This window comes from Pan paniscus, chromosome 6 (assembly GCF_029289425.2).
Source record: "Pan paniscus chromosome 6, NHGRI_mPanPan1-v2.0_pri, whole genome shotgun sequence".
NCBI lineage: Eukaryota > Metazoa > Chordata > Mammalia > Primates > Hominidae > Pan > Pan paniscus.
The window spans coordinates 53,455,068-53,468,791 of record NC_073255.2 but is presented as its reverse complement, the minus strand read 5'-3'; the positions used below and the strand labels follow the sequence as shown (position 1 = coordinate 53,468,791).

The following is a 13,724-nucleotide window of genomic DNA, read 5'->3' as shown; positions in this document are numbered from 1 at the left end:
ACATTAAATGTAAATAGACAGCATTTGCCAATCAAAAGGCATAAAGTGAATGAATGGATAAAAACCAAGATCCAATCTTATGCTGTTTGCAAGAGACTTAGTACAGTTTTTTTGGATACACATAGACTGAGTGTGAAACAATAGGTAAAGATACTCCAAGTGAATGATGACCCAGAGGGCATGTTTATCTATATTTATGTCACACAAAATATGCTTTAAGTCAAAAACTGTAAAAAGAGAAAAATACAATGATAAAATGGTCAATTTACATAAAATGATAAAAGAGTAATTGTAAATAGATATGCACCAAACATTAGAGTGCTATATATGTAATGCAAATATTAACAGAACTGAAAGGATTAAAAGACATAAGTACAATAATAATAGGGGAGTTCAAGGCTCCACTTTCAATGATACATTGAATAACCAGTCAGAAAATCAATAAGGAAACAATGTACTTGAACTACGCTTTAGACCAAATGAACCTAACAGCCATACACAGAACATTCCATCCAACAATAGCAGAATACACATTCTTCTCCAGCACACATAAAATACTCTCCAGGAGACACCATATGTTAGGCCACAAAACAAGTCTAAACAATTTTAAAAAATTGAAATCATATCCAGTATCATTTCAGACCACCATGGTATGATACTAGAAATTAATAAGGAGGAAAACTGTAAAATTCACAAATATGTGTAAATTAACAATATGTTCCTGAACAACCAATGGGTCAAAAATGAAATTAAAAAGAAAATTTTAAAAAATACATGTATCTTGAGACAAATGAAAATGGAAACAAAACAAAACTTATGGGATGAAGTAAAAGCAGATTTGAGGAAGAAGTCATCAACATTAAGAAAAAAGAAAGATTTCAAATAAATATCCTACCTTTGCAATTGAAGAAACTGGATAAAGATATGAACTAATCCCAAAGTTAGCAGAAATAAGAAAAGAATAAAAGGCCATATATCATAAGCCCACAACTAACATCATATTCAACAGTGAAAAGCTAAAAACTTCAAATCTAAGAAGAACAAGACAAGGATGCCCACTCTAGCCACTTCTATTCAACATAATACTAGAAGTCCTAACCAGAGCAATTAGTCAAGACAAAGAAAAGGCATCCAAATCAAAAAAGAAGAAGTAAAATCATCTTTTCAAAAGCATGATCTAATATACAGAAAACACTATAGACTCCACCAAAAAATCCATTAGAATTAATAAACAAATTCAATAAAGTCATATGATACAAAATCAACATACAAATATCAATAGTGCTTCCATAAAATAACAATGGGTTATCAGAAAAGGAAATTTTAGACAATTTCATTTACAATAAGATCAAAATGAATAAAATACTTAGGAATAATTTTAACAAAGGAAGTGAAAGATCTGTATACTGAAAACTATAACATTTTGATTAAAGAGATTGAAGACAAATAAATGGAGAGCTATCCATGTACATGGATTGAAAGAATTAATATTTTAAAATGTCCATATTACCCAAAGCGATCTACAGACTCAGTGCTATTCCTACAATTCCATTGTCATTTTTTCACTGAAATAGAAAACCAAAATACTGAAATTTATATTTAAAAAACCCAAAAGACCACAAATAGCTAAAGAAAGTAAGCAAGAAGAACAGTGCTGGAGGCCTCACATTTCCTATTTTCAAAATATACTACTATGCTCTTATAATTTAAAAAGTATGGTACTTGTATAAAAACAGACGTATAGATTCATAGAAAAGAACAGACAGTACAGAAATAAACCCACAACACATATAGTCAATTAATCTTTGACAAATACACCGAAATTAAAACTGGGAAAAGGACAGTCTCTTCAATACATGGCTTTGGGAAAACTGAATATCTACATACAAAAAATTAAAACTCGGTCCTTATCTTACACCATACACAAAAATCAACTGAACATGTATTAAAGATTTAAACATAAGATGAGAAACCATGAAACTTGTAGAAAAAAAAAAAGAAAAGCTCCTTGACATTGGTCTTGGCAATGTTTTGCTTGTTTCTTTTTTGGATATGACACCAAAAGCATATAAAATAGAAGCAAACATAAAGTGGGACTATTTCAAATGAAAAGAGTTTCTGCACAAGAAAGGAAAATATCAACAAAGCAGGCAAACTACGGCGGGGGATAAAATATTTGCAACCATATATCCAATAAGGGGTTACATTCTATATATGAAATTCGTAAAACTAAATAGCGAAATAATAATAATTAAAAATAGACAAAAAACTTGAACAGACTTTTCTCAAAAGAAGACATGCAAATGGCCAATGGGTATATGAAAAGATGCTCAACATTATTAATAATCAGGGAAATGCAAATGAAAACCACAATGAGATATCATCTTATACTTGTTAGAATGGCTATTGTTAAAAGGACAGAAGATAACCAGCAATGGCAAGGATTTGGAGAAAAGTGAACCCTTATACACAATTGGTGGGAATGTAAATTTACACACATTATGGAAAACAGTGTGGAGGTTCCTCTACAAATTAAAAATACTACTGCCACTGATCCAGTAATCTCACTTCTGTGTGTGTATCCAAAGGAAATAAAATCAATATCTGGAAGGGATATCTGCAGTGCTATATTCATGACAACATTATTTACAAAAGCCAAGATATAGAAACAACCTAAGCATCCCTAAGTGTATAAATGGGAAAAGAAAATGTGTATGTCTCTCTCTCTCTCTTTCTCTCTCTCTCTCCGTTTCCTTGTCTCTCTCTCTCTCTTCTCTCTCACTGTGTGTGTGTGTGTGTGTAATGAAATATTATTCTGCCTGAAAAGTAAGGAAATCCTTCCATTTTCAACAACATAAGTGAATCTGGAGGACTTTATGTCAAGCATAAAGTGAAATAAGCCATGCATGGAAAAACACTACTTCTTAATGAAATATTAAAAAGTTGAACACATAGGAAGAGAGAGTAGAAAGGTGCCAGGCTGTGGAAATGGTGAGATACTTGTCAAAGGGCAGAAAATTTCAGTTATACAGGACAAACAAGTTCTGGAGACCTAATATACAGCATATAGGGCTGCTATAGTTTGGATGTTTTGTCCCCTACAGAATTCATGTTAAAACTCAATCCCTAATGAAACAGTATTGAGAGGTGTGACCTTTGGGAGGTGAATGAGTTTATAAGATTAAGTGACCTTATAAAAGGACCTGATGAAGGACATTCACCTCTTTTTGCCCTTCTGACTTTTGCCTTGTGATGACACCTATTCCTCCCCTCTGGAGGGCACAGGTTTCAGGAAGCAGGGTTGGCACCCTCAGCAGACACCTGGACCTGGCAGTGCCTTGATCTTGGACTTCCCAGACTCCAAAACTTGAATTTCTGTTCTCTGTTCTTTATAAATTATCCAGTCTGTTATAGCAGCACAGTGAACTAAGAGAGGGACTGTAGGTAATGATGCTGTATTACATATTTGAAATTTGCTAAGAGGGTAGATATTAAGCGTTCTCATCACATACAGGGGGAAAAAATGGCAATTATGTGATGTCATCAATATGTTAATTAGTTTCATTGTAGTCAACACATCAGAATATTTATGTATATCAAAACACATGTTGAATTCATTAAATATATACCATTTTTATCAGTTAATTATACTTCCATAAAACTGAGAGGTGGAGAATTGGGCTATATTTTCATGTCAGGTTGGTTCTCCTCCATGATCTGGCTAGGTAAGCCAACCTTGATGTTTTTAAAATGAATTTTCAACCTCCATAACATTTCGGAATGATATCCCCTAGGAAGACATATGATAGCAGAAAAAGGCTTCATTTATTTAGCAACATCAAATAAATTAATATTTCTTAGAACTTGAAGCTTTCTCCTTCAATAGACACCAAAGCATTCCTTATATGAACCACTTCTAGAGAAATCTCGCCAAACTGTAAGATGTATTTCTGTGCTTTTATTAGCCAGGGAGTACTAAACACATATTTCTTAAGAGCTTAGGTTCATAAACTTCCCCAAAGAAAGAAACAGATGGGAAGCAGTAAGGGTAGGGGGAGAAGCACTGAACAGGAAAATAAATATCTAGTCTTTTCTGCAAATCAAGCAATATATGTGTATTAGTTATAAAAATAAGTAAATAAAAGGTGTGATCATGCAATGCTCAGTATAGAGTTGTATGTGTAATTTACGTTTTCCTGATTCCCTCCTTGATGTCAGCTCTGAGAGTCACTTCTAGTCCCTCTGTTGAGAACTCCAAAGGCCTGGCAACAAATCTCTTTAACCTATTGCTCTGAACAGTAACCATCATCATAGGCACGAATATTTACTGTGGTTTACCATCTGCTGGACACTGGGCTATATGCTTAATGTAGTTTATTTTATTTACTGCTTTCAATGACTCCATGAGACAGACACTATTATCAGGACAATTTTCAGATGAGAAGGAAGCAGGCATAGAACATACAAGGCCAAGTGTTGGGCAGCTGCAGAAGCAAAATTCAAAGCTTGTCAGTCAGACTCCAGAGTCCCCACCTTGACCACTGTGTCACAGGTTTGGGCATCCACGGAAAGCTGAGAGCAAGGATGTATCAAAGCAAAGCATGTCAGGGTCTGCAGTGAGCCAGGTCATGGCTACAGAGCAGAGGCCCCTTCATTCATCTAAGGAGATGCATTGTAAGAGGCTGGGCAAAGGGAAATTCCACAGAAAGTAATGAATGCCCACGTCTTGTTAACTACTCAACATAATCCTGCCTCATGTTGAAAATAAAATGTAATTTGTAAACTTCAGGATTGTGCAAATGGTAGTTTTCATTATCAGATTCCGGAATATGAAACTATACAATAGTCTAGGAATTTGGACATTGCAAAAGCAAATTTATGGCACCTAAAAAGAATATTCAGGTGAGTTTCCAGGAGACAACCAGCAAACGATGAGACCATTTTCCCACACAGACCTTCTCAATCCCCATTTACTACCCCACTAAAAGGGTGTATTCATTTGATGAAGAAAGATAGAAAAAAAGGAATCTGTTTTGTTTTCCACACTTTTTGACACCCCTCAGACTCTCTACTGGTGTGAAGTCCAAAGATGCACTCTACTGATTAGAATCCAATTTATGGCATGTAACAATAGCCTTTATTTATTCTTTCAATGGCATTACTTGTATTAACAGTTATAGCTGTTTTATGAAATGCAAGACAATTAACTCCATTTCTTGACAATTGTTGCCTCCAATTAATGCTTTGATTCATTCAAATCAAATTAATTGCAGTTCCCAGATTGATTATAGACCACCCTGTCTCAAGACCATTGCATATACTCTACCCTCTTGCTGGAGTTTTCTTCCCTACTCTCAACATCATATCCATCCTTCACTCTCAACACCCATCTTTAAGATTCACCATGACAGGTGTCACTACTGCTGTGATAAACATACATCTACACACAGAAAAAGACATAAAAGCAATATTCTAGAGGAAAACATAATTGGTTTTCAGATTACAGATGAATTCTAATAATCTTTTAAAACACTGTTTTAATGTTAAAATTTTATAGAATTTTCAGCTTGACAAATATAACTGAATCTAGCAAAAGATAAATGTTTTATTTCTGTAAAATACAAATGACATTTGGGAAATGCTGGCTTATGGCAAAACAGTTTACTAGTTTGTAGAACCAGCTTTGCAAGTTCTGAAGTTACTTCCCAGAAAAACCCTTAAAATCAGTGTATAAATCAATATGCAATATGTATCTTACTCCAAGATATTGACATTCTTCTACTCACCAATAAAAGAATGTCAGGTTTCCCCACCAGGGCCAGGGCTGTAGAGAGTTTCCGCTTGGTTCCCCCACTGTAGGTGGCCACAGGTTTGTCCGCGTGGGCTTCGAGGTGTAAGCGCCTGATGAGGTCTCCAGCAACCTGGAAGAGAGGCATGTCCATGTGCACACCAGCATACACCAAAGTGCCCACCAGACAGCTGGTCTCAGTCCTCATTCCTGATTCTACCTCCCACTAACCCTGCCCACCTTCACACATACAATCAAGTACATCTCCTGAAACATCCCCCTTTACCATACAGGCAGTAATTGAGAGTGAACAGGTGGGAGTTTTCTGCAGCTGGAGACATCTAAGTGATGGTCAGAATAATCACATCTAGAGTTCAGGGAGCAGGGTGGGCAAGAAACACACTCAAGGTTGGGGGTCCAGATAAATACGCATGTTGAGGTGAGCAGAGAGGGGTATGCCAAAAAGAAAACTGAGAAGGAAACAAATGGGAATGAAACTAATAGCGGTGTCAAAACTTAAAGGGAGAAGACAACCGAAGCAGAAAATTTTCTTTATTATTTTAGATTCAGGGAGTCTATGTGCAGGTTTGCTACATGGGTATATTGTGTGACACTGAGGTTTGGGCTTCTAATGATCCCACCCAAGTAGTGAGCATGGAACCCAACAGGTAGTTCTTCACCCCTTGTCTCACGCCCTCCCTCCACACTTTTGGATTCCCACGTGTCTACTGCTGCCATGTTTGTGCCCATGCGTACCCAATGTTAAGCTCCCCCCTATAAATGAGAACACACGGTATTTGGTTTTGTGTTCCTGTGTTAATTTGCTTAGGATGATGCCTCCAGCTGCATCCATGCTGCTGCAAAGGATGTGATTTTGTTCATTTTTATGGCTGGAGGGAATTTTCAATATTAACACAAGGAAAGAAATATCCCTTTGACATTGAGAAGCCACAGTTAATGTTTGCAAACTCAGAGTTTGGTTTATAAAGTAATTAGAGATGGGGAGGAGAATGGGAAATATTTCTTATTTGCAACTGCCGAAAACCACTTTGCCAAGTCCCAAGGATGGTGGCAGCATTTGTCAAACCTCACCCCTCCAGCCACAGGAGAGTTCAGACTGTACCCAAGAGCCTGCGGTTCACAGCTTCTTTCTTCTTCCCTGCCTTCCACCCCGCCAGCTTGTCCCACATCCTAGAAGGCCCAGCCCATATCTCTCATCAGAAAAAATAATTGTCACTTCTTCTGTGTGATATATGTGTCACCTCTTCTGTGTATTATATGTGTCTATAGAACACTTTTATTTAGCATTTCCCACTGTAATTTGTACCACACTATATTTTCTGTTTCCAGTTCTATCTCCTATGCTGGATTAATTCTTCCTGGGGTCCAAGGTAAGCAATTTTTTTGTTTCCAACTTAGCATAATTTAAAAATTTTCCAAACAATTTTATTTAACTCTTATGACCATAGAAGTATTAATATACATTCATTTTTTAGATATCATCATATAGCCAAATTGACCAAGATCATATTTTAATTCAAATTTAGGAGAAGAGGGAAAAATTCTATAGGACTAAAAAGATTGGTTAATAATTGTGCATCCCAAATAACTGAATAAATATAAACTAATGTGTATACTCTTTTTGACAAGTACATAAAAGTTAGGATAATAACAATAATGATAATGAAGCATTAAGAAACTCCACAAATATTAGGATAATCATTATGCCCCCCAGTAAAATCTTTCAACAGAAATTATTATATGGCTTTACTTGTGCAACTTCAAAATATGTTGCAAATGAACGAAGAGGCTCAAGGACTGGTCTTACGGTAAAACAGTATAATTCTAGGAAATGCAGATTTCAAGGCCCAAAAGATATATAAAGATGAAATATTTAATCTCCTGCTATCTGCCTAAGAAAATCTTCTCAAGGCCAGTAGTTGGTCTTATTGAAAGTCAAGTCGTTTTCCCCAGAATGTTTTATATGAATCATCCTTTTTCCTGGCTCCATTCAGAACAATTATTTCAATTATCACAAGTTGAATAAAAATTCACTTAAGTGAATTTTAAAATATCAAAACAAAACGTTTTATTCATCACAAGCAAACAAACACAAATATTAAAGGAAGGGTCATATAAATGAAGAAATATAAATGCCTGGCATTTCAGGAATTAAAGAGATAGCAGAAGTAGTAATGTAGCTTCGTCCAAATTTTTCTCACAGAAGAATGGCCAAGAAGTGTAAATCAGTGCTAGATAAACACTCATATGAGAGATGAAGGAAGGAAACCAGGGAGGCTTCCTGGAAAAGGAGGCAGATGTCCCCATAAAAGAGAAGAAAACTAAGAGCATGATAGACCCTGTTAGAAAGCTTTATCTGTCGGGAAAAAGTCCTTACTTAATGTCATCTATATGTTCTTGGAGACCGCTTTAACCGAATCAACATTTAATGAAACCAATTTTACCATAAGCTGATTGGTAGAAATAAAAGTTCCTATGTCATATGTCTGGTCACAAAAACATCTCCAAACTTCTAAATAAAAAAAAACTTCTAATAGCAAACACTGAAATAAATGTGAGCTACACATATATTTGTGAAAGATTAACAAAAACATGATTTACCCAATTACTCCAGTTCAGGGTTGAGGGTGGTCAGAGCCCATCCTGGAAGCTCAGGGCACAAGGCAGGAACCAGCCCTGGACAGCATGCCATTCCATCACAGGGTGCACTCACACGCCCAGATATACTCACCCACATGGGCTCAATATAGACACACCAAAGAAACTAATGTACACAGCTTTGGGACATGACAGAAAACAAGTGTACCTGGAGAAAATGTATGCAGCCATGGAGAGAGCGTGCAAACTCCTCTCCGACAGTGGTCCTGGCAGGAAATCAATTTTATTTTTCTCATCATTGTAATGAAACAATGTTGAACTAAACAATGTTATTTGGGGACCTGCTGTACTAACAGTGGTGAGGCTGGCAAAAATGACAAATTGTGAAAATGATTGTTTTGGTTATTTTTAGATCTATAAATATTACAAGAAAAAGAGAATGAAAATGTGTGTATGTGTGCATGTATTATAAAGAAATGTTTAGTTACTCTCATCCATGTTATTCAAAGATTAGCCATACATAAATGAAAACTGATAAACTGACAAATGAAATAAAAATAATAATATATGTACCTGGTTCTGGAGAAATGCACCTGAGAATGCAAGTTACATTTTGAATAAACTTGCCAAATTATTATTGCATATTTTTATGAAGTTAGGAAACATATGTCATGTTTTCCCAATTTCACAAAAGGTTAAATATTACAGCCTGCAAATTCTGGATTGGTTAACCATAGGAAAGATTCCAGAGTATACAGGAACAAATGTATTAGTTTGATCCAATGTTTTCTGAATGTCATGTTGTCAGAAAATAACTGAAAATAGCCTAATAAGAAGTATTTTGCTGTAGTCTTTTCTGCACTCAGCAATACTGTCAAAGTAATGGCAAAAGCAATGCCTTAGCAATCTCAGTTGGCAAAATACTGCCTAAAATCCCAAAATGTCAAAAGTTCACAGAATCTCTCTCTGTGGTTTGGTATTTTTCTCTCATGAAGCTCTAGAAATTGTACCATACTTCAGGCAAGTTACTGGGATGCATTTGTTTTGGGATGCTTTCGTTTGTGGATGCATTGGTTTTGGGATGAATCTCAATGGGATATGCACTGGGATGCAAATCCCCAGTGTTTATTCATGTTTGGCACATAGTAGGACTTCCATAAACATCACTGGAGCCAAAATAAATTGCCCTGAGATTCACACATACATCTATCGGACTCCAAAGCCAAAGTGTTTCCACTAGCACACATAATGGCCAGGTCAACATTTCTGTGAGACTAAAGACCAAAATGAGTCGTAAAGTAGGGAAAGGGAACCAAGGATTTCAGATGGAAATGTTTATCCTGGCCCTTCCTCTGAAGATGACCTCCTGTCCCCATTCCTACTATCTTATAACTTCTAGCTCCTTCTAGCTAAACTGACTGTGTGAATGGAAGAAAACTTAAATATAAAAGTCATGTCTTTAGAGAAGATAAGGGGAAGCAAGACACAGTAGGGATAGTCCCTGGTAGGAATGTGCAGGTACTAACAAAACTAAGATGATGAGGGGCCATACCTCTTCTATACCAGGGAAAACTAAAACACAGAATTTGCCAAATCTCTTCCCATTTAGAAGTACTGGTTGTTTGTTATGGTATGACACTAACATTGAAACTACCTAGCATGATGAACTCTGACACATTTTCTCTAGCATCCCAGACTATGTAGCCCTCATCTCTTGCATCATTTGGTAATAACCAAGTGATATAACTTAATATAACATGTTTTACAAGGTTAATTAAATTGAGGCTCAAATATGTACACTGCACAGTTTTGTGCAGTGTAAATCATGGGAAATTTGAAAATCATTGTTAACTTGTCAAACCTAAGTTCAAGCTTTATGAAGTGGCATCTTATTCTTACCTCATCAAACTTTTGAAAGGTTGAGGAAGTGAGCAATTTGACCATACTTAGAAATGACCAGCAAGTGGAGCACAGGTGGACTGGCTCAGCCATGGCATGGGCTCTGAGGGTCTCCGGGAGGGAGAAGAGGGGACTGTAAGGCTGAACAAAGGAGCCTCCCAGCAAGCACAGAGGGTCTTCCACTAGAATCATAGAGCTTACAATGGTGGCTCTCCATGTTACAATGAAAATAGATGGCAGCCTGAAGAAAACAACTAAGGTGAGCAGCAGATGTGTCTAAAGATTACCCCCATATCTATGAGTTCTGAAAGCCTGGAGGTGAGGCACACACGTTGATTCCAACTCCAGACCAATGGAAAGCCAGGCAGCAGGAGGAGCCCCATGTTAGAGAAGTCATGCACTAACCCCACACAGTTTCCACTTCTTTGGCCATCCCAGGGTTATAAAAATAAGGCTGAACTGTTAATACCACCAGGAATTCCATCTTATACAACTAACAACCTGAATAAACTAAGTGTCAGAGTAATGTCTTAGTCAAGAACTTGTACCCTGGAGCTGGTTTATATGGTTTCAAAGTAAAACCTTGCCAAATACTAGCCATGTGAACATGGGCAAGTGGCCTAATTTCTCTGGTGTCTCAGTTTTCCTGTGTCTCTGTGTCTCAATTAAACTGTGTCTAATTTCTCAGTTTGTAAAATGGGAATAAGCATCTACTTCATATGGTTGCTGTAAAATACTTAGAACAGTACCTGATGTGGAAAAAATACTGAAAGATAAAACTATTGTTTTCCATTATTTTATAATAATTCTTTCTGGACACCTTGTGATAAGCACCTCAAAATGGATATGCCTGTTCTATAACTTAAATATTCCCAAAATATATAGAAAAGAAAATTTGTTTCCAGAAAAGGAGCTAACTCCTTTGCAAACAGATGCAAAAGTGTGCAGACATCTTAGAAACAAGAGCAAGTAGCAATACTGTCTGCAAAATCAGTTACAGTTTTATAAAGGAAATGAAGGCAGTTCCTAATTGGTTACCATTTAAATAACTTTTATTGGTAGAACAATTCAGAAAAACAAAGTTGTAAGACAGATGAATATCAAGACACAATTGCCCTGAATGACAGAAAGCACCAACCTACATTAACGAGAGCTTTTTCATAAGCATGTTTCCCTCGAAAAACAAAAGTGCCAGCTTAAAGCCTTTGCCAAGCACCCGCCTCTTTCATCAAAAACTAACAAAGAGGAGCTGACAGAGATAAACACCGATTAAAAATTGAGCCAACAATTAGCCACGGATGCCAATAACTGTTTAACTACAACCAGCAGGTCTCTGTGGGGTGGTCAGATCTTTGCTTTATTAAGACGGGAGATGGGAAAAGGGGCCAGAGTCCTTACAATGAGGTGCAGACATTCTGTTTAGTTTCACTTAAAGTTAGAAAGCATAAATAAGAAACAAATGCTGAAGCATTATAAAAACAGAACAGAGAATGAATGTTCATGGACCAGTGAAGGCGAAAGCTATTAGTTTTGTCTCCTGTGAGTCCTAGAATTTTCGCTCTCCCGCAGAATCTAATTGCAAACGCATCATATAAGCCACTTATTTCTGCTTCTAGTTCAGAATCCAGAAATCTGAGGAGCACGCACCCCAGACATTCTATAATGAGGTGCAGAAAAGGTAAAAATGTGCTTAAGTAACTGCAATTTTGGTGGCTCACGGTACAACATCCTGAGCTGTCAATCAAGGCTGTCCGCTCTGCTTCGCTGACCTCTACTCACACAGAAGAAGTGGCAGCTGTCTTTTGCTCTCTCACTGCTCCACCTGCCTCTCTCCTGTCACAGGCAGTGATGGAGGTGGGGGTCTGCAGTTTCTGCCACTCCTTCATTCCCCTAAGACCACCCAGAAAGGAATCCCCTGGCAGGAGGAATCTGTCCGCCCACTCATCAGGAAGTCATTCCTTCCAACAGTCCCCCAGATTCCACACATAATTTGTGCCCACTCTTTCACAAGCCCTGAAAATACAGAGTTTGTGATATTTCTTCCTGAATACAAGTTTGTAGTTCAATAAATGTAAAAGGCATTTAGAGAGGAAGAAAAGAGCAAGGGGGATACAAAGTTATAAATGATGTATTTATGCTTTAACTCCGACCACATGACTGCCTCACACAGATACCTTTTAAATATATAATGTAAAATAAGGGAAATATATTTAATGTTTTCTTCAGTATAATCATATTAGAAAATCTCTTGCAGGTAAGTTTATCTGATACTACAGTTCCTTCTCCTCATAGGGTGAGAGAGCTGCCTTGGAGCCAGAGGTGGTCACCAAGCATTCCTCCATGGGTCCCTTTATCTAGAAGACCCCAGGGAGATTTACCTCAGGGATGCACTGCCTTGGAATCCCGCGTAAGCTACAGTAATAATAGAGATGTTCCCAACCAGTCAGAAGCTCGTCCAGGGCATCCTGCTGGGGACAGTAGCCAATGAGCACGCCTGCCGCGCCAGCAGAAGACAGGTCCACGGCGTCTCTGCAGAGAGAAGCAGCACAGGCTGAGAACAGCAGTTTCCCAAACTGGCACCAACCCATTTTTAAAATGTGGCTCATCAATAACAAGTCCACTGCAGTTTATTTAAAACAATTAGTTCATTTCACAATAATAGGTTCATTTCATGAGACGTGAAGAATACAAGAAGTCACCCCAAAATAGGCCTCTTTGGCATATGGATTATTTTGAGCTAAAGGCAACTGAGAACCAGAGGACACAGGAAAAGCTCTTTATCTCTCCTTAACTGCCTAAAAATTCAGTATAAATGTCTTCTTTTGAAAAGGAAATTCACATTTACAAAGGAAATTTTCATTTGTAAAGATGTCTCCCTACCAGAAAGAGAGCTACTTTCCCAGAAAACTCTGAACTGGAGAGACTCTTATCTGCATAATGAGACAACCCTAGTCCACCATACATTTCCTCCCCTCACCTTCCCATAGCTGGCCTCCCCTGCCCAGAATCCCCAAATCCCTTTTGCTTTGTTTAGCCTCATATGGTACATAAGCCTCAATCATCTGGGCAGCTCCTTGAGTCTTATTTTTTGTGTGAAACTCCTGTGCCTACATACATAATCAAACTGTTTTTTTATTAATATGTATTGCTGAATCAGGTGGGAAGACTATATTTAGTTTTATAAGATTCTGCCAAACTGTCTGCCAAAGTGGTTGTACCATTTTTAATTCCCATCAGCAGCAAATGAGAGTTCCTATTGCTCTACACTGTTGTCAACATTTGGTATTGTCAGTGTTTTGTATTTTACTCATTCTATTAGGTATACAGATGCATTGCATTGTTGCTTTTATTTGCAATTTTCCAATGACATATGATGTTGAGCATCTTATGAACTTATTTGCATCTGTCTTCTTTGGTG

General features: G+C 37.3%; 1 protein-coding gene across 2 annotated transcripts in view; it reads right to left on the bottom strand.

Moving 5' to 3' along the window:
- ABCA13 (ATP binding cassette subfamily A member 13) overlaps positions 1-13,724 on the bottom strand; it is a 513,749-nt gene that overhangs the window by 91,739 nt on the left and 408,286 nt on the right. For both annotated transcript variants that reach the window (XM_063606228.1, XM_003805826.7), the window contains exons 56-57: positions 12,685-12,835; positions 5,787-5,921 (exon numbers count right to left, since the gene is read on the bottom strand). In XM_063606228.1, coding sequence (XP_063462298.1) covers positions 5,787-5,921; positions 12,685-12,835 — 286 coding nt within the window. The remainder of the gene's footprint in view (positions 1-5,786; positions 5,922-12,684; positions 12,836-13,724) is intronic.